General features: G+C 38.5%; 1 protein-coding gene across 1 annotated transcript; it reads right to left on the bottom strand.

Annotated features, from left to right (window-relative positions):
* Positions 1 to 917: 917 nt before the first annotated feature.
* LOC130549557 (uncharacterized) lies at positions 918 to 4,747 on the bottom strand. The gene is made up of 6 exons (XM_057326789.1): positions 4,655 to 4,747; positions 4,067 to 4,189; positions 3,818 to 3,922; positions 3,282 to 3,398; positions 2,071 to 2,263; positions 918 to 937 (listed from the first exon to the last, which is right to left on the bottom strand). The coding sequence occupies exons 1-6, from the start codon at positions 4,745 to 4,747 to the stop codon at positions 918 to 920; spliced, it is 651 nt and encodes a 216-aa protein (XP_057182772.1).
* Positions 4,748 to 22,313: the final 17,566 nt, after the last annotated feature.

Below are 22,313 nucleotides of genomic sequence, written 5' to 3'. Positions count from 1 at the left end.
AAAGAAAAAATCTGATTATAAAGTATTTTACATATACAATTAATTACAGTAATTCAAGTCTTTCATTAATACAACTGCAATCATTTCAGTCTCTTTCAATATTATTTGGCAGAGCTATGACATACATTTTGTCTTTCATCTCAATCATAACACATTTTCGTTTAAAAGACTGTGTACGCACTGCATAAATAGTGTTTGACACTTTAACCTCATGGATAAACTTGGAAAAAATGTTAAGGTCTGAATCCCTACAAAGCTGTCTTCCAGACCTACAAAGCTCCTTAACCAAAACACAACTCATTTGTTCATTACAACCTTTAGGATTAAATGCCACATCGCTCAGAATCTTGCATAATGTGCCATCAGCTAATTCTACAACAGAGTTGTTTCTTTTTTGAAGCCTTGTGTAAGTTTCTGTGTGATAAAGTACACCGTCAATAAGAAAACGATCATAGTAAAGACCTTGCTGTACCCTGATACCAAAAAGATCCTCAATAGCAAGCATGTGCCGTACTGGAATTGTCACTGAATGAGGATTACCAAAAACCCTAACTTTCTCTGACAGTTGTGCTGATTTTGCTGTTTCTTGCATGCTGTTCTGCATATTATAGAACAGTTTTTTGACTGTGTCTTTGGCATTCTTCATGTACTTTTCAGCCTTGGTTGTAAGGTCTCTCCATTTGAGGAATCTCTTGACTATCTGTTGTTGGACATGTGTGGTTCCATTAAAGAACTTCAAGAGTGTGCCATTAAAAGACTCAAAAGAAAAGGTGGATGTAGCCCACAAAGGTCCCCAGTTTCTCACACTTGCAGAAATGTGTGTCATCAAGTGCACATTAAATGTCATATTTTCCTTGCCATACAACTTCTCAAATTCCCTATCAAATTTCTTGAGTGTGTTCTCTGCACTATCAACCTCAACCATTGATATCTTTTCCTGAAGCAGAGAATAAATACCAAAAACAAGAAGGAAAAGATGGTTCCAGTATTTCTTGGAAAGAACGCCACAAAGCACTGGTAAAGCATAGAACAGAAGAAACGATCTCCATTCAGAGGCCTTCCAATATTTACGTTCTTTTACAGATTGTGGAACTCTAGTTAACTCTACTGGAGGCTGGATTGATAGTAACTGCTTATCAATGACTTCGGATTTTGTGCCAATGTACCATGGTTTGTCATGATTAGTCGAATCCAGCCATAATGTCATTAGCTGCCGTGTTACTCCTAAGCAAACACTGTGCTGGTATTCAGGCACAAACCCATTAACCATCTGAAAGTTAGCTAGCTTCATTAAAGGAGAGGGACCTTTCACTCCCATTACATGCTGCTGAGGAGTTGCAGTCATAGCATGTTGGAAATGCTCAGATTCACATCTGAGAGAAGGTTCAGGACATGTGTAAGAGTATGATCTCCCACCTTTATGATAGCAAAAGTCACAGCCATATATGCCATTAAATTGTTTTGTGTTTCGAATTTGGGGACGAGCCACTGAATCTGAACTACAGATCAGGGCATGCACCTTAGATGAATGTTGCTGGTTCTGTGTGTCTGTCCATTTGATTCTATTTTGCTTCAGTTCTTGAAGCTCATCAACAAATGGAGTTAACAGAGTTGCCATGTTAGGTTTCTTCTCTCCAAACCAAATACATGGAATGCAGATATTATTTTTCCGTTCTTTTGGATCCAGTTCAATGATCTGGCACTGAATGGGCCATAGCTGAGACTTGGAGCTCTTGAAAACTGGGATACCATCACAGTTCCACAATAAACTCACATCCTCTTTACCAATTTTTCCAGCCCTGATTAGCTTTTCATACTCCATTCCTGAATTTATGTCGTTAATAATGCCATTAGTTGATATTTTTCTCTCTAAAGAATTCTTGGGACTTTCCAGAATGTCCTTAATTTGGCTAGATAATTTCAAAACCAGAAAATACGACCCGTTTTTTAAATATGTGTCTGCATCAAACATAATGTGACATACAGAACACTGTGTCTGACCATTAGCCTTACCTATATAGTTTGTGCATCCAGAACAGTAAAAATGTGATTCATATTGCCCATACTGACCATAAGCTTTATGAAATGGGTAAGAAGTAGCTGGCACAGTTCCTGGGAAATGTTCATTAAACAACTTGAGGAGGTCTTCCAGAGCTTCCAGAGCTGTGAGAGGTTGTCTCAAAATGAAGGACATTAAAAGCATCAAACTCTGACCTCTGGAGATAGGTGCTCCTGGGTAAAGTAGCTCATCCACCTCTGATCCCTACAACAAGAAGACAAATAAATAAATGAACTAACAAATAGTGATGGGTCGTTCTTGAACGATTCGTTCATTTTGAACGAATCTTTAATGTGACTCGGGAAGAACGAGTCGTCTCGTGGAGTGATTCGTCCAGTCGTGCATGCGCATTGCGCAACTTTCTATGGGTCCTGTGACAAAAGAACAAACGACTCGAACCCGAAGACTCGAGAGGTGAACTAATCAATTCTCTTTCCGGCTCAGATGGCATTGGTAAAGCGTAGGGGGCTGTCACTTGATGAACGAATGACTCGAACCCGAAGAATCGAGAAGTGAACTAATCAATTCTCTTTCCGGCTGAGACGGCATTGGTTTAGCTTACGAAGCTGTCACATCGTGAACGAACGAGTCAAACCCGAGGACTTGTCAGATAAGAGGTGTGGTGAGCTAATCATAGACTAAAGACCCAGGTAAACAATGAATTCATCTTTTCTTTTTCTTATAGCATTATTGTTTTGTATTGTTTGTAATGTGATCAACGTTTGCATAAGTAGTAGATGTGTTAGGAAAGTAACATGTAACATTTTAATTATATTTTGCTAAAATGAACGAAATGAAAGATATGACTCGAAAAAAGATTCGTTCATTTTGCTGAACGAGACTCAAAGGTCTGAGTCAGTAAAATGATCCGAACTTCCCATCACTACTAACAAACAGATTAGTAACTAGAGGGGCACTTGCAGAAAGCCTGTGATAGTGCAGAAAGATAGTGGTCTACAGTATCTAACAGTTTTAACGAAAACTGTCCAGGATCCACCTCTTTACCAAATTTCATTAAATTCTGCAACAAACAGACCTGAAACCCTGCATTGGTTCCAGGTCCTTGGTAGATAAAATTCTATAAAGAACGTAATGTGCAACTATGTTATTTAAGTTTGTGTTTGGTGCAATTATAAATTATTTTCCAATGGTGTGGGCCAATCATTATAATTAGATTCCTTTTATTTAATGCAGGATTTTAGCCACACCATGAATAATTTACCTGCGATGGATTTGAGCTTGGTCCTTGGTTCAGGTGAGGTATCTCGGGTGCTGGTTGCAAATCAGTTGTATGCTCTTGGTGTCCCCCACAGACAATATCTGTCCTGTCCTGAATTGTCTGTTGAATAAAGATTTGTATTTCTGAGTGGCGAGTTCTGCAAACAACTTTTATTTGAATAAATTTAGAGAAGGGTTCAGTATTTTAAAATGACCAATTTAAATGACCTGCAATAGTTCTATAAATGTTTCACAGCCACTTCGCTTAGCTGTTACAATTATGTCTGTATTTTTCTTAAATCACAGGTCCACCTGCAACTAACTAAATATTTGTGACATGCTATTTGTAAAATGAACTTAAATATATGAATGAAGGAATAAATAAGTAATACGTACAAAAATAAACCCATCTAACCCTCACAGTTCCAAAACCTAATTTATAAATGCCAAGTCATATAATATTGTCATGTTGTGACAGTAGTCCATCTAGCCACATGTAATGTAATTGTGGATGTACATAACAAATAATAATATATTTACCTGAGAGTGTAAGTTGGCTTCCTGATGATGAATCTCAGGAGACTGGCACAAGTTGGTCTGGTGAGGCAGCCCTCTGCCATCGTTAGTAGTCACTTCATTAACACTCTATACAATATACATATCAAATCCGAATGATGGATGACTGTTTTGTCATTATATGACATATAACATTATATGTTGTTTGATTGTAAATCTGTGAAATAAAAATATTTAAATTAAAAAACTGATGTTGATACAACTTTTACCTACCCACTCAACTATTTCCTGCTCTTGGTTATCCGATTTGAATCTCTTTGCTGGTCTTGGGCACTGAGTATAATGAACATTGTTATTTTCCTTGGTTGCCTCATTGTTATTGAAATTGACCGGGAGCTGAAAGATACCAAGTTACTGTTAGTATCATAAACTTAATTGCAGCTTCATGAATCAATTAATAATAATAAAAATCCCTAGTACTTGCAGTAGGCTATGAAATACTCAAATAAAAAATCATGTGTTTCATAACACATATGTGTTTCAGTAACCATTTCAAATAGCCTACTGTCTATTTACCAGTTTTTTTCCTTCTCCTGTATTCAGTTGTTCTTGGTAATTCAGAATCATTGAAGCACACATAGTCTTTGTAACCACCTGCAAACCTGCGTGAATTCTGCAAAAAATAGAAATTGACAAATATGTTGAAATCCTGGGTGCCACAGACAGACGTGCAAAAACAGCATGTTGTATGTAGCAGGAATTCCATGCAGATTAAAGAAAAATAATATATATATAATTTGTTGCATGTCTGGCTACAATCTTCAAACAATGCTGGAAAAAAAACATTCAAATAAAATGTACCTCTTTATTTGCACCCAGCTCCTTAAAGCGGCGATTTGTCGTTTTTGGAATCTCATTATCTTGTGAGTCCAGGTAAGATTTGTATTTCTTCATTATTGTCACTTCAGCGCCAAAGGCTTTCCAACTGATGTAACGGCGACGGAAATAATAATTATTAATTGTATCAACAGTAGTTTATACTTCTTTTGCAGTGAATGCACTTTCGCGGTGCATTCAGTTTGACCAATAAGTGTCAAGCCTTTCAAATCATCTTAACACTATCTGTCCAATCAGAGACAGCCAATTGAAAACGTACGTTTTGAGAGGTCATTCCGGCTGGCTGAGTAACGGAGAAGAAATGTCAGCAGGAGTCATGTCGTTTCCAAACTATGCTTTGTTTTATTTCCCTGACTCTGATATCGTGAAAGTGGACAGCACCGATATCATTTTAAGAGAGCACAGACTATCAGAGTACGTGGTCAGTTCACGCGAGCAATTTAGAAGCGAAGAGGGCTACGTAGAGGTGCGCCTGTCAAGTCGCAGCCGACATGGACAGACCAAGACACTGCCAGCAAAAATACTACTTCTTAGTGGTAAGGTTATTAATGTTATCGATTAGTATAACTAGCTTTAAGATCACTTTGGGTTTAGAAACAATTTCCCCACGCAAACATCATTTCAACGTTTGTTAGCTTTTAGCACAATGTTAGCTACGTGGATTACTTGACGCAATACCGACTTGCTAGCATTAGGTCTAACGTTAGTAATTTAGGCACCGATTGTTGATGCTTACTCTAGAAAGTGACTTTCTGTTTGATAAAACCGCTATAAAACATTGTTTGCATGAAAAATACTGCTTGCTTATTAATAATCGGCCTTAAGCCTCGTTACAATAATAGAATCTTTTATTAGTAAAGCTACTATAGGGGAAAAGTTGTTATTTATTACAAATATTTCAAAGTATTTAATCATGTAATTACTTCAACGCAACTCTCATGATGCTGGCGCAATCAATTCGCCTCGACTCGCGCTTATTGGATGTGTGTGTGCATGGACGTGATCTGTTTCTCAGTTTAAAATTTTGTTATATTATAATTTTGTTATATAACTTTTGTTTTTAATGACAGATGTTTACAAAGACTTAATTGTTAAGAGAGATGCTTTTAAGAGAGGCGAAGACATCTGGAAGACAACCACACAGCAAGGGAAAAAAACAGCTGAGGCCTTAAAGGTTTTTGATTTTCCTAACTTTCAGAATTATTGTATATTTTTTCAATAATGACTGGCCTGCCTGCTCCTTTTTCAGTTTCTTTATGATTATTATTTTTGTTGGTGAAATGTTACATTAGAATGTATTATTTTTAGATTGCAAGTACTTCTCAAGGTGCAGCCGATGTTGCAATGGGAAACAAACTCAAAAGAGACCTCCAGAACTTACAAAGAAATAAAGCAGCACCCATAACCTCCACTCCAATGTCCGATGATTCAGATAACACAGACATTGACATGTTTGAAAAGAACGAGCGTAGAAGATCAAGGAAAAGAGTAAGCGATGTTTTAATTTCATATTAAATCATTTTATATTCAAAGTTTTATTTTCACTCTGATCTATTTTCCATTACAGTGAAAATTGTTTCTCTAAGTATCAAGGTAATGCGGCTTTCACACAGGACGCGGAATGCTCTGCGCTATGAAACCCATTCATTTCAATGGCAATCTCTGCGCAAGGGTGGTTTCATGTTGCGCGGAACGCACCGCTGTTGAGCTTGCACGCACGCTGCGGTCAAAGTAAAAAAAAAAGCAATTTTTTGCTGCTGCGCTCTGTGACGATTACCGGCGCTGCCAATAGAAACGAGGCATCCGAGCATGAAAGATAAAATGGATGCTACTCTGTGTTGGAATTTTTTGGGAACTGCACAACACAATTTTGCGCTTGAATAGGGACATCGGCAGTAGGGTTGGTTACCGTTCACTTTTTAGCCGGTACCAAAACGGTACCTGGAATTCGGTGCCGGTATCAAACGGTACCTTTTTTCGGTACTTTACTTTATTTATTTCTGTGAAAAAAAGTCCAAACCTCTCAATTCAAACATTTTGTTTAAATATTACACAAAGACTATAGAAATAACTACAGCATTATTATTACAACCAGCTTATTCTATTTCCTCCTCACACACATAATCATTTATTCATGCAGTGTGATAATTTACCTAAACCATGAGGCCTCCACCATTAACAGACCGTTAGATAATATAGAAAAACAAAACTTGAAAAGTCTACAAAAATATTTTTAACAGCATCATTACTGAAAATAACAGATTGATTTGTAATATACATTTTTAACAGAGATACTGAAAGAATTACATATAAATATGTAATGTTGATCATACAATAATACATGATGTAAATGTGCATCAGTCTCCTGCAGCACTGTTCACAGCTTTAAACTGCACCTTGACGGTTGGCCTCACTCACCTCTTTCCATCGACTGCTCTAATCTGTCACTAAATAACTTTGTTTCAGGACTTCATGAGATGATTTTATTCATTGGTGGACACAAAACACAAAGTGCCTTAACAAACTTAAATGTTCAGCGCAGTGTTATGTGTGTGCGTGCCGGCTGCGTCTGAGCGTGCATTTCTAAACAAGAACAAGTGAAATAAATAATATAAATATGATAACCATGTGTAGAGTCGAGTGTTTATTTTCATTTTGTACGTTGATAAGGACAGCCTGCTTTATTAGCGGTTTTAGTTTCGCTTTGCGTGAAGTAAAATGTTCTCTCTCTCTCTCTCTCTCTCTCGTACATGGAGACATATGTCAATTCAAGTTGGCATGTCAGGTGTGTTTTAAGTCAGGTAGCTTGTTGTAGGTAGGTAATATGCGTGTGAAATGGACACGGGCAGCGGCAACATTCCATTTTCTCCCTCTTCTAGCCTCCTCCACTACTTTGAAATAAAGCTCTTTTGCTATAGAAAACGTATAGAACTCCCAATGTTTTGAAAATTCCGCATACTTTGCTCCGGCCAGCGCAGCGCAAATTGAAGGGCTATGTTGAACCCAGCGCATTCCGCGTGTCCTGTGTGAAAGCCGCATAACTTTTTGGCTTCCTTCACCACAGTTTTTCCACTTTGTCCGAAAAGGAGATTCATAAAGCTTGTTTTAGTTTTCCTTTAATAAGACTGGAATCAAATGTTTATATGTGTCCCTGTGAAATCCAGGCTAAAGTCTAAAAATCTTAATTGAGTGATAAGCATCAAAGTTTGATTTCACCTATTAATTTAACTATGATGTATTTTTTTACACTGCTTTACTCAAAGATATCAAGGTTATATTTTTACATAATGTTCTTTACATTGTGTGGGATGATTTTATGTAAAAAAATTTTTTTTTTTCTAAAATTTTTTTTTTTTTTTTTGGTTTTTATTTTTTTAAAAACTTTTTATGGGAGCTGCAGTGAGTTTGGGCTATTCACCCTTCTATTTGCTTTTTTGCATGCATTTTGTGTGATTTATCAGTTCCTTGAATCTGCAACACAGTTGAATAGTTTAGAGCATGAACCCCTGGCGTCCCAGTGAACACAATAATTAAAAATCTAAATTATAATTATGCAACCATTAACATAACATTTCATGTCATCTAAACTGGTTACTTAATTGAATAATACAACATCACTAACTTACTGTAGGTGTTTGTCGAGCCTCTTCTAACCTTGTGTCAAATTTAACATACAGGCTGCACTGGACAGTGACAACGAACAAGATGATAATAATGGAAGCAAGGAATTTGAGAACAGTCATTTGCAGAGCACACCTCCGCAGAACACTGTCAAGCTTGATGGTGATGTTGTCAAAGCTTTAAAAGGTAAATTATGAGTTAATTGAAATGTAAATATGATGTCTTTATTTAATGATTTAAGCCGACTGAGTCAACAATTCATTATTTTTTTATTTTGTACAGTTTTTTTTTTGTCAATCAGATTAACTCAATCTGAAACATACTTTTTTATCTTGTAGATCTTCCTGGGATAGTATCATCTCTCAAAGATGTCTTAGAGTCCATTAAAAGAGGCTCATACGGCTCAAGTTCCAGTTCCAGTGAGATGTCTCTTGCTGAATCCTCAGAAATGGTTAGAAAACACATTATGATAATAAAAAAGTCATAGTAATTATAATAATTATTTTAGCTGTCTTTGTTTGTGCATGACCACTTTAGAAAATCCAGTAGCATATACTCAATGTTTTGTATTTAAGCCATAAAATATTTCCTAATACTGCTTGTTTCTTATTTTATCCAGATTTCATTAATATCTGTGGAAACTAAACGTCTTGGTTTACGGATGTACTGTAACCTCAGTTCCCTGATGGAGGGAATGAGACGTTGTGTCGAGCCGACAGATGGGGTTCGCTCTTGAGAACCTATCGCTTCCGACTATTTTAGAAAAGGCCAATGAAATTGGCGAATGAAATTTGCATGCCGGCTCCGCCTCCAGATATCCGGGTATAAAAGGGAGACGGCGTGCTGCATTCATTCACCTTTTGGTCTGAGGAGCGTGAGAGCATCCCTCGACCGCTGCGGCAGGCGGCCAGCGTTGTGGCAAGAAGGACACAACGTCTCGTTCCCTCCATCAGGGAACTGAGGTTACATCCGTAACCAAGACTTTCCCTTTCTTTCGGTCTCTCGACGTTGTGTCAGTTCCTATGGAAAACGTCACAGCGCTGTGCCGTGTCACAATCTCTAGCGGAGTGACGCTGATTGGCCTGGCCGAGTCAGACGTGAGCGCTAGCGCGAAATTGTAACCGTCCAGTGGAGAAGTAGAGGGTCCCAGAGCTTTTGAAGAAAAGGTGGGAAGCCCCTGCCACCAGCCATCACCGGCGGAGGCCTTGATTATCTAACAGCGAGAAGTCGCCCGGCACTGTAAGGGCCACTGGGTAAGCATTATTCCCCCCTGGGGGAAAACGCTACAGAGACCACTACGTACCATAGGGAGGGATTAGTGGAGACACCAACATGGTCTCACCATCAGGGGAGAACTCATGGGAAAATGTGCGGACTGAAGGAGTTAACCGCAAGGTGGAAGTCCACCTAGGGAGGTAATGGGTTGACGAGGTGGGAACCAGTCATGAGGATGCATCAGACGGAACCACCCAGTGGGGGGGGTTACCACGTCTGGAGCACTAGGTCCAGTTAGAGCTATGTGGTAGGTAACTCAACTGTTCCCCGGCCTAAGGGGGCAGGGCTGCTCTGCTCAGCCCGGTCCCCCAGAAGGTGCTTAGTGATGGAGGAATGCCTGTTCTTTACCCAGTGGGGAAAGAAGGAAGGAGGACCTAGCACGCTGACCCACCTAGGAGGGGGAAGGTGCTTTCGCAGGCGTACGCCCTACCGGTCGCTGGTCTTACCTGTTGCCCTGCAAGACACGGGCTGACACCGGTTCCATGTGGAGGTTGTAGAACCAGATGTCTGCCAGAGAGGCGCCCTGAGCCAGTGCCCATGAGGAGGCTACACCCCGAGTGGAGTGTGCCCTCACTCCTAACGGGCAGGGGCAATCTTGAGATCGGTATGCCGTAGTGTCATGACTCTGCTTCATCATGTCATGTCTATTCTTGGTCTTGTAGCAGAGTCATGACAAAGCCTTAGGTTTTATGTGGAGAGAGAGATTGTTGACCTTTCGGCTTTCCATACTTTCTCTCTCCGGTCCGCGTCTCTGTTCCCGTTCCCGCCATCTCGTTTCCTCGTTAACTTTCCCTGAGTGTTTCATTACCTACACCTGCCCTGTGTAATTATCCCTCGTTTGTCTTGCCTTTATATTGCCCTCTTGTTTCAGTGTCTGGTTGCTCGTGTATTGTATGTGCGTGGTGTCCTTGCGTTTTGTGTACTGTTTTGTTCCCAGTCTGCTTGACGTGCGTGTCAAACCTTGCTGTGTGGATTATTCCTTGTCTTGATGCCTTGATGTCCTTGTTTGACCTAAGTCCTGTAAGTGTTTAGTTTAGTTGTTTCTTGTTTTTGCCCCCTCGTGGGGAGTCCTGTTTTCAGTTTTCTTAGTTTTATCTTGTCTTTGACACCCCATCGCGGGTTTTTTGTTTGTTAAATAAAGTATTTATGTTCTTGCCGAACCGCTGCCTGCATTTGGGTTTTTGCTTGCCAAATCTTTGACACATAGTGACGGCATCCACGCTCTGTTTGGAGACAGCCCTCCCCTTCTGCTGACCTCCAAACAGACAAGGAGCTGCTCAGAGCTTCTGAAGCTCTGCGTGCGGTCCAAGTAGAGGCACAATGTGCGTACTGGACACAACACGGATGGGGTGTCTACAAGTCCGCATCTAGTTTGATGGACTCAATGCAGCCGGAAAAGAAGTTTCACTCACAAAATAGACTAAAACTAACTAAAATAGCAGTTCACCATTTCAATAAGCTATCACTTATTTATCAGCATGATATATACGTGTGAGGGTGTGAACAGACTAAACTGAGTGTGTCTCACGGTGAATGCGTGAGACTTGAGAGCCCTGTAACATGAATAGAGTTTAGCGGGCTGTGTGTCAGTAATAACGGTCCGTGAGTAAACGCAGCGCTCCGTGAGTACTGTAGTGAAATGGATTAAACGAAGCTTCGAGGCAACACAATTTGTGGTAATTTCACCGGTGATCGGTTCTGCGCAAAATTTGGCCATCTCAAACGAGCCTATTCTTGGCTTCTCTACGTTTTACGTGCTGAGATCCGTTGTGTGACCAATCGGCGCGTGACATCATAGTACCGCGACAGTGATTCGACAGTAGACTGCTCTGTATGCTTTCAAATAGCTCTCGCGGTGCTGTGATCTTGTGCGCTGCCATATGTAGTCCAAAAAGCCTAGCTGTGAGCAGACGGTGTTAATGGGTTGAACAAAACAGCGACAATAGATGTAAAGAAACGAAGTTGCTTGTCAGATTCAGAAGCAAGCTACCATATTTTTTTAAATAAGCCCCAAAACCCGCAACCGAAGTGATTTTTTTAAAGCGACTTGACAGAAAAAGAAGCCCAAGGTCGCGTATTATAAGCGGACTTGGCAACTATGCTCCAGAGTTGCTCAGAGTTTATTTCAGAACATTTTACTGAGTGAAGCCAACACACTAAAAAATAAGCATCTCCCCACGACCTGCCAAAATAAAAGTCCGGTTAACTCAGTATTTTTATGTGGACAAATATATTACTATTTAATAGTAAAAAATAAACTAATTTATATATTTATATAAACTAAATGCATCATGCATAAGCTGAAGTTAGTTGTTTACCTTTAAAATTATTATTTCTATTTGTATTAATGTTTCTTATTTATACATTCGTATTAGGCCTATATTGCATTTTGAATGTAATATGGCAATGGAATGTACTAAATGGGTTTAGTTTTCACAGATATTAATGTATGCAATTTCAGCAATAAATATGTTAATTTTTCTAAAAAGGAAACAAATTAGTTGTTCATTTTAAGAGACCTGTCTTATTTTCTCTTGTATATTTAGTATTGCTCTTTAATAAAGAAAAAGTACCTATTATCTGAATACCCGATTAATCGATGGAAAATCAGTAGAATACTAGATTACTAAAATAATTGATAGCTGCAGCCCTAGTTGAAGAGCTGCAGAGCTAAATCTCATTCTAATTTGATCATGTCAGCAATATCCCTGAGGCAGCCTGCAAATGATTTAATCAACTTTCATTCAATCTGTTTTTCTGCAGATTGTTCTTTTAGTTGTAAAAGAGCCTTGAACTTTTATTATCCCAAGATCACAAAGATTTGGACTGAAAGAGATGAACAGACATAGAAATAGACAAGCCATGTAGGCTACTTATTTAATCTGATACTTATTTAATCTGCTGCTCAACCCAATGGATACATCTTTAATGAAGTAATGATTAATCTATTTAATAAAATGTGAGAATTACAGAACACAGCTCATTTATCATAAGATAAAACTGAATGGCTAATTCCACACTGTATAGCTGTGAGACTGAAAGAGAAAGAGTAATTTGAAGAAATACCCTTCTACGTCAGTTTTGTATGAAAGACCGTTTTTAGCCTCTATAAAAAGTAATTAACTTCTTATAACCTTTCTAAGGCTCGTCCATGCAAAGACCACAAAAAAAAAAACAGTTAAGAAGAAATAGGCCTGTCGCATAGCTGATCCAAGATATGGAAAATCCACTCAAACCCTATGGATCATGGAAATATTTTGTGCACTGCTTCAAAGGTTTGACTCAATTGCAGAAGTGCTCTTCTTGGGCAAAGACCTGAAGTGAATTTAATCATTTCAGTTAATTAAAGTATTCAAACATAATCAAAAGAAAAACTGAAGCTGGATTTTACCTTTGAAATACAATTTAACGCTCTATTGATAGTTGTTACACAAGTGTATTTTTATTAGACATTTGGTAATTAGTGAATTAGGATTTTTCCCCTACAATGGGGAAAAATATTGATTAAAAATATATCATTCTAATAGTCTCAATTACGTTTTGTGTCTCTTTAATGACCTTTTCCTTATTCTTGTGTGTTCTTGGGTGTTAAAAGCCTAAATTAAATTAAATGAGTTTCTCTATTTCCGGCTTGTCCCCAGACCTTTTCATTTCTTATAATAAATTAAATCAGATGAAAAGAAGTCATCACATAGTATGTGAAACACCATCAAAATGATAACAAAATATAATTAATTATAATTAATAAGAACAATATATAAAGCTATATTTACAAACAGAAAGAGTAATGAGGCTATAGACGGTTTCATCAGAAACGCACGCGTCTGGACAGAATATAACGTCCAGTCTGTGTTTGTTTATTGGTCTGGCTAGTGGCTGATAATATAACTATTTATATTTAATTTATTCTAATAATAATTTATATTAATATTTTATTGTATAATAATTCTGTAAAATAAACGATTCATTGAATTTTGTTGTATGTTCATTTTATTAAATAAACAATTTTTTGAATGGGTTGTGTAACGTTGTCGCATTTAAAGAAAACGTATGGGACATTGACATCTAGCGGTTGAGATTGGTATCGCAGTTTAAATTCAAAATGTTTGAGAGGCAAGTTTAGCCTGTTCTTCTCGGTTTCTTTTCCTTGTCATCAGAAATAATCTACGGCACTCTGTTGTTTCCGGACGTGTACCGTCCACAAACGTGTGCATGCTCAGTAACGTTTGTTTATGATGTTGCTTTGAAACCATCTATAAGGGAGGAGAAAACATGACTATAGAGGATTGCTCAACTTGGCCATGCGTCTTTTCATTTATTTTCATGTATGCATTTGGCAGAACTACTGAAAAGCTCTTTAGAAAAAAAGACTTTTCTCTACACTTCATTTTTATGAGATTTTTAGCGGTCAATAGAACCTCTGACTTAAATTACCCATATAATATATTAAGTGTCTGTCTAGTATCCACGATTATTATGGGTAAATATATATTTGAAGCAATACACATTTAATGAAGTGTCAGTACAGATCCAGTGTCATTTCATTATAATTAATAGCTGTAGTTACGGAGTTATTCTTTATAAAGAACTATCTCTGCTTCACAAGTTTATTTCCACTGTGCATTGCATTATCTTGCAATAACACTATAATATTATGTTAATTTATTTGGTTTATTTAGATTAAAGCCAACATGCAGTCTTTGTAGCATTTCCTTTGTTTCAGTTGATAGGCCAAATGAAGGCTTGACATTAAAGACTAGTGTCCTTGTTATAAGACGAGGAGCCATGCTGTGCAGTAGATTGCATTGTTTCTTTTTTAGTGGCACTGATAAAGATTGGAAATGAACTATATGCTACAATGAAAAGCTCTGCTTGACACAGACAGGGAGCCAAGAGACACTAAATTGACTGAGGATGAAATGTAAAATATGTTGTATTCAGAACCCCTTAAAATGTTTTTAATGGTGTAGAAAGCATAAAACGAAAGATAAAAGTGCTAGTTGTATTTATAAATATTAGGGCTGGGAAAGTTAACACGTTATTGTCGCGTTAACGCGTTAATTAATTAACGCCGACAATTATTTTATCGTATTAACGCAGTTTTTTAAGTATTATTTTATTTCGAAAGTCCGTTGCTCACTGGCTCTGAAACGTAAACAACGGGTCACAGAAGGGGTGGGATGTTGATCTAGTTGACTGGCTGGGGAATGGCGTCACCACACGTCTCAACCAATGAGAGCATTTGGGGTTGGTCTAAGACTGCTGAAGCGCGCATATGAACCAGGAACACCAGAACTGAATCTTAAGGTACCGAACAAACCACTCCATTTCGTCTCCCCTCCTTCATCCATGCGCTTATTTTTTTTGTTATTATTATTTTCTGCTGATGTGTCTTTTTTATTGCAACAAATACAATGCCAGCAGTAAACAGAGACAGATATTACAGTTACAAAATTAGAAAAATATCATGTGAATGACACAATGTTACAGTTTTGAGGGCAGAGTCGGCGCCACGAGCGGCCCTAGGGGGCATGGCCCGGCCACTTCAGTCACTCTGCCCCCTCACTTTTTAAAATGATAAAAGATGAAATCATTAAAAAACATTTGGAGAATGAATTTGGTTTATATTTATTAAAGAAACAACAAGAGCAGAGGGTAAAAATAATGTATTTATTCGTTAACAGATTTTAAAGACATTGTCTCCCAGCTAACAATTTTATGTTATAAGAACGTTTTTATAACGTTCTCATTAAGTTATAGAAACGTTATTTTTAAAAGTTCTAGGAACGTTCAAAACGTCCAGTTTTTTAAACGTCTATTAACGTTTTTTATTGGTTACAAGAACGTTATCCAAAACGTTATGAGAACGTTAAATTCTCTTGTTATATAAACGTTCTCCTAATGTTTTTCTAAGATAATGAAAAACGTTCTGCAAAACGTTTTTATAACGTTGACCCAACGTTTTTGTAGGGTAATACAAACTCCAGCAAAACGTTATTGTAACATTTTATTTCTTCATATACAAATGTTTTCTATACATTCTTTCTATGCTTTAGGACTGTTCTTAACCTTATGTTTTTGTTTATACGTGTTCTCTCAATGTTATTCAATGCTTATAAATTAAATGAGTTTTAATGGAATTTATAGTAACTGTTCAGTATCTGTGTAACATTCACAAAATACAATCTAGAAATAGTAAAATGTAAAGCTAATAATGAAATTTACATTAAGTGGTCACTAATGTAAATGTAAGGAAAGAAACATTTAATGTCCAAGTTAGTTTTAAATCATAAAAATATTGTTTTTTCAGTTTAATTTTTAAACAACATTTTTCAAATTCAGCAGTCACAAGTGTTGATTAAATTGGTTTATTTTGTAAATGCAAGTAAATGCCATTTTAAACAATATATTTAGTGTAAACAATAACAAACAAAACATAAGAACCAACTAATAAGTAAGATATTAAAAGAAAATATGTAAAAATAAAAATAGATCAAAGAATATAAAAAATGTACATTAAAGAACGGGAACGTAGATAGACAGAAAGAGAATATTAACTATAAATTAAAAAATTAATAAATAATGAGGTCGATGACATCACTCCATGTCTTGCTGGCGCACCGGGCCACTGGACATTTCAGAAGACGTGGAGGGAGGCTGCAGGTAGAAAAGACAGTGTTAAAATGAAATAGTGGTGAGATTTAGTATAAAAAATACTGAGATACTATACTATATGCATCCCTTCACATGTTATTGTTTAGTGGCTTTTCCAAAGCAGTCCTTTTTAAATAGTTTCAACCTAAGATTGAGTACTGCAAAAACATGAACAGACAATTAAAGATTTGTGTGTTAGAAGAAGCCGGCATACATGCTACAAACAATGCAAAAGTGTAAGAAAAAAAGAGTCCATTTCCCGTAAAGTTACAAGATGATAAATAGTAAATGTTGATAAACATTTACAAATGATGAATAGTTTTTAACTAGATTAGGTACCACAAAAACATGAGCAAATAATGAAAAATGATTTGTAAAGAGTTGTAAGTAGGAGAAATCTGCATACATGCCACAAAAGGTGCCACCTTTACAGTCAATAACTCATGTCAACATGAATAGTGATTGCTAAAAAAACATATTTACTAAATTTGCAAATGTAAAGAAAAATGTGCTAGTGTATGTGTATATTTGTATATATAACATTATCATAATACATTGTAAGCTTTTTAATGTAATGTTCTGTTTAACGTTTATTAATTTATTTATTGTTCTGTACTGGGGACATCTGTGTACATGTTTCAACAGACAAAATAGAATATTATATTGTATAATAAAGTAACAACTTGTTTAATGTGCTATACTGACTTGATATCTTGATAGTATAACAGTTAGTGTTTTACTCGCCTTTTTATATTAACCACATTCTCCATATGTGACCCTGGACAACAAAACCAGTCTTATGGGTCAATTTTTCGAAATTGAGATTTTTACATAATCTGAAAGCTGAATAAATAAGATTTCTATTGGTGTATGAGTTGTTAGAATAGGACAATATCTGGCTGAGATACAACCGTTTAAAACTCAGGAATCTGAGAGTGCAAAAAAATCAAAATATTGAGAAAATTACCTTTGAAGTTGTTAATCAGGGGCACTGTGGCAGGCCATCCACTCACAAAAATAAAGTTTTATATATTTAAGGTAAGAAATTTACAAAATATCTTCATGGAACATGATCTTTACTTAATATCCTAATGATTTTGGGCATAAAAGAAAAATCGATCATTTTGACATACAATATATTTTTGTCTTTTACTAAAATGTTCCCGTGCTACTTAAGACTGGTTTTGTGATCCAGGGTCACAGTTGTCATTCATAAAAGTACACTTTAAAGTTTACTCTCAGTAAACTACTAAATTATTTAAAGTATGTTTGTACCCTTTCTTTAGGTGAACTTGCAGATATACTGATAGTTAAGTAGATCAATACTTGTAGTACATTTGTAAGTACACTTCAAAGTGTATTCTTAGTAAACTACTACTTGCTTGTATTTTTATGAACATACTATTTAGTAGGGCTGTCAACGTTAACGCATTAACGCATGCAATTAATTTTTTCAAATTAACGCGTGAGAAAATATTTATCGCAATTAACGCAGCATCCGTTTGTTTTGACATCCTTTGTCTAGCGTTACATTATGTAATCACGCTCTTATTCGTGTACAGGCTTTTAAACCACTTAAGCGCGATTTGAAACAGTTGCTTTGAGGCGTTCAATGAAGATAGACAGCTTCTAAACTGTGGGACGCGGCAAAACGCAACGAGAGGTCCAGTCTGGTGTGTACAGTAACGGCTGCGTCGGTGAATCTCTGTCAGTCAGCGCATCCGTGTTAAGTTCTCTTTCGTGCTTGAATGGATAAAACCACACAAGATTATGTCAGAAAGCCCGTTTTGTCTAGCATTTTCTTAAGCACAGACTTCAAAGTGTAAAATAAAATCTTAAATGAATGCAAAGAGTTGTGAAAATGGGAGTGCGGTGACGGTCAGATCTGCGAACTGAGACAGCTCTTAAAGGGGCCACGTTCTTAAACGTGCTGCTGTGACTCCTGTCACTAATGTTAATCAAAGAACAAAATAAAAGAAGAAATCAATGTGATTTTGTAGCTTTAATGAGAATTCTTCTGCATTTAATTTATAATTTAGCATTAAAGACTGTAAAGTGTCCTTCAATTTCCTACATGAGCTCTCAATTATACTGTTGAATGGCTATAATTAATGTTAATATAATCAATTTAATAGAGACATCAGTTACAATACTAATATCATATATTTATGATGCTTTCATAAAATGATGCTGTTAAAGAAATATGTTGTTTCTACATCAATTTGAAGATTAAATGTGAAATTATTAAAATGTAAAAGTATATTTTAAAATATAATTGTTGTGTGCGATTAATCATGATTAATCACAGAAAAAATGTGTGATTAATCCGATTAATTTTTTTAATCGATTGACAGCACTACTATTTAGATATTATTTTTGCACTTGAAATACTTGTAATATACCTCTGACTGTACATGTACAGGTGACTCAAAATCATTAATTACATTAACATATTAGCGTTCACCTTACTAGGAAAATATTAGAAAAACACATACGTATCAGATTTTGAAGAAAGCTAACCAACAAAATAAGTAAATTCAATTTTCTTCAATTCAAATGTATTTCTAATTTCAAATGTATTTAAATCTTTAAAAGCTTTACAAATACATATTAATATAATAAGTAGTGAAAGAAGTATAAAACAGAAAATGATGCAATAGAATCATGAAACACGGGACGTGATGGTAAACTGTCCATTGTGCCAATGGGTGGTATGTACATGAGGTTTGCCTTGATGTTAAGAGTGGCATGAGAGCTGTATCTCAGATGTGGGAAAGCTGTAAATTTGGGACACATCTTCAGTAGTGTACCTTTGAATCAGGGGGTGTTTCGGCCTTTCAACACTAGACACCCTCATCAAAGGTGGCCAGCTACAGGGTGATCAAACCTGAGCTTGTGTCCCATGCCCAATCATGAGAATTGCCTGGTTATTTAACTAGCGCAGCCCACGGGACTATGCAAGGCAGAGGGCGTCCTCTTCCCTGAGTCAAGCCTAAAGCTGACCGCATACCTTATTCACCCTCCTCCTGGAGGGTTGTAACCTGGGTTCTCAAGTGGTGAGGGAGATTAGTGAGCGGCTCTTTGAGCCCAGCAAGGGTCCTTCCACTTAATCCATATCCACTGGCTGCTTCTTTCAGCTACTTCAGAGACTGAAGATCTAATTGTCTGTCGCAGAGCCTGTCCATGGATGCCAAGGTCTTTCAGCAGTCTGATGGTGGACGATGCCACAAACCCTCTGCATCCCACTTCAACCGGACAGACTTTAGCTTTCCATCCTCGTTGTTGTGCGTCTGCTGCCAGTTCTATGTAGTGCAGTTTCTTGCGCTCATAGGCCTCTTCTGTTGAATTTTCCCATGGGACTGTGAGCTCTATGATGTAAACAGACTTCAATGAGGGGGACCAGAGTACCAAGTCTGGCCTAAGGGTGGTAGCTGCAATCTCAGGTGGAAAGATTAGTTGCTGGCCAATATCGACTAGCATCTTCCAGTCCCGGGCCATGGCTAGCTGTCCAGCTTCTGGTTTGATAGGGAGATGGTTGGGTTTTTTCTGTCCCTCTCGGATGAAGGTTGGGGCCGAGATGGAATTGGTTGCTCTCAGGGGCAAGGAGTTGGTGGTATTCCTCTTGCTCTCAAGAGCTGTTGCCAGACTCTTGAGGACCTGGTTGTGCCTCCAGGTGTAGCGGCTTTGTGTGAGGCTGGTCTTACAACCAGTCAAGATGTGTTTGAGAGTCGCTGGAATTGGGCAGAGGGCACAGGTTGGATCCTCGCCATACCACTGGTGGAGGTTTTTTGGAGATGGGAGCACGTCATAGGTGGCTCTGATGATGAAGCTGATGTTGCTTGCCTCCATTTCCCAGAGCTCCCTCCAGCTGAACTTTCTCCTCTCCAGGCCTTCCCACCTCATCCATTGTCCCTGCTTGGCAAGAGAGACAGCCTTTGCGCTTCTTTCCGCCTCCTCCTGACGGCGCACCTCCTCGACCACCATTTTCCTCCTCTCTGATGTTGAGGCCTTACGCCAAGTTGGCTTACTTGCTGTAAGGCCAAAGCCTCCTCTTCCCAACTGGACGTGCCCTACAATGTCACTGTGCCTCAGGGCTGACATGGCTTGCTGCACCGCGTCGGATGGTGTCCATTTCCGTCCAGTTACCAGGGTTGGAACAGCATTACTGATGGTATGGTCTCTGGAGTCCTTCAATGTTATCTGGAGTCTTACTTTAGAACACTTGTACTCTTCGGTAAGGCTTGTGATAGGCAGTTCAAGGACCCCTTTGCCGTAGAGGCTGATGTTAGTCAGACAGCGTGGGACACCGAGCCATTTCTTCACATATGAAGCCATGGTTCGCTCCATCTTCTCCACCGTTGTTATTGGGAGCTCGTAAATAGTGAGTGGCCACATTACCCGAGGGAGAAGTCCAAATTGCAGGCACCAGAGCTTGAGCTTCCCTGGCAGTAGGGTCCTGTTGATGTTTTCCAGACTGTTGGTGATGTCCTGCCTTACTTGCTGCACTTGGTCTTTGTCCCTGAGGCTTGCATTATACCATCTGCCCAGGCTTTTGACAGGTTGCTCAGACACTGCTGGTATTGGGTCGTCACCAATGCAAAACTTCACGTTTTTAAGCTATCCCTTAACTATTGAGATGCTTCGTGACTTGTTTGGTTTGATTTTCATCCGGGCCCATTTGATGTTCTCCTGCATTTTTCCAAGTAACCGCCTGGTACATGCTGCAGTAGTAGTCACAGTGGTCATGTCATCCATGTATGCTCGGATAGGTGGAAGGCGTATCCCGTTCTTAGTTCGCTCACCCTCCACCACCCAACTCGAGGCCCTGATGATGACCTCCATGGCCATTGTGAAGGCCAGGGGTGAGATTGTACAGCCTGCCATGATGTTGTGAAACACAGTTGCAGGTCTTCGAAGTAGGCTTTTACTAGACTAGTGACGGATGATGGAACGTAGAAGAAGTTGAAGGATTCCCAGAGGAGGTTATGGGGAACTGATCCAAAGGCATTGGCAAGGTCAAGGAAGATGACATGGATGTCTCTTTTGTCTTTCTTCACCGCTTGGATCTGGTGCCAGATCATACTGGTATGCTCCAAGCAACCAGAGAACCCAGGAATGCCAGCCTTCTGTACGGATGTATCAATGTACCCATTCTTCTCCAGGTAGGTGGACAACCTCTGTGCTATCACGCTGAAAAATATTTTTCCCTCAACGTTGAGAAAGCAGATTGGCCGGAATTGACTTATGTCTGTTGTGTCCTTCTCCTTGGGAATTAGCACCCCTCCAGCCCTTCGCCACGCCTTTGGTATTATTCCCTTCTGCCACACTATCCTCATTAGCCTCCAAAGATAGCATAGAACATCTGGTGCGTTCTTGTACAGCTTATACGGTACTCCATTCAGCCCAGGGGCTGATGCTGATCTTCCGCGCCGTACTGTACTCTCTACTTCCTTCCATTTTGGAGGGCCCGTCTCCAGGTTGAAATCAGGAGGTTGAATTGGTGGGATATCATGTGGGATAACTATCTGTTCGTGCCTTTTCGTGTCATGGTGGACCTTTTCCAGATGTTCCAGTTCCTGCTTTGTAATTTTCAGCATTCCGCTTTTTTCCTTAGCGAAGAGATCTTTGACGAACTTGAAGGGGTTTTTAAAGAACCGTGTTCTTGTGTGTTCCTTCTTCTTGCAAAGTTTCCTCAAATTCTCTGCTCTTCGCAAGGTTGCCAACCGACACTTGATGTCCCCCTGGAGTAGCTTGAGACCCTCTCTCTCTGCATCAGAGGCCTTCTTCCACTGCTTTCTCAGCTGCCTTCTCTCTTTGACCAGCCTTTCGATCTCTTGCTGCCTCCTGGATTTGGCTGGTGCTGGTGTTACTTTGACGCTTCTCCTTGTGTTCACTCCAAAGCGCTCTTCTCCATAGTGCTAAATGATGTCGCCCATCCTTTCCAGCTTTTTCTCTGCTGTGCCCACTTGTTGTTCCAGGATTTTTGTCAGGTTGTTATTGACTATTTCCCACTCTCTCTTTTCAACAGCTTTGGGCCACCTCACACCTCGCTTTGTGTCCTTTGATCTTTTCC

This window comes from Triplophysa rosa, unplaced genomic scaffold (assembly GCF_024868665.1).
Source record: "Triplophysa rosa unplaced genomic scaffold, Trosa_1v2 scaffold132_ERROPOS662094, whole genome shotgun sequence".
NCBI classification, from domain to species: domain Eukaryota; kingdom Metazoa; phylum Chordata; class Actinopteri; order Cypriniformes; family Nemacheilidae; genus Triplophysa; species Triplophysa rosa.
This window is presented reverse-complemented; position numbering and strand designations above follow the sequence as displayed.

Coding starts and splice junctions, on each gene's coding strand:
- LOC130549557 (XM_057326789.1), bottom strand. CDS start 4,747: ATGAAGAAATACAAATCTTACCTGGACTCACAAGATAATGAGATTCCA. Junction 4,190..4,654: donor AGCTGGGTGCAAATAAAGAG/GTACATTTTATT, acceptor GGTATCTTTCAG/CTCCCGGTCAATTTCAATAA. Junction 3,923..4,066: donor AGCAGGAAATAGTTGAGTGG/GTAGGTAAAAGT, acceptor TATATTGTATAG/AGTGTTAATGAAGTGACTAC.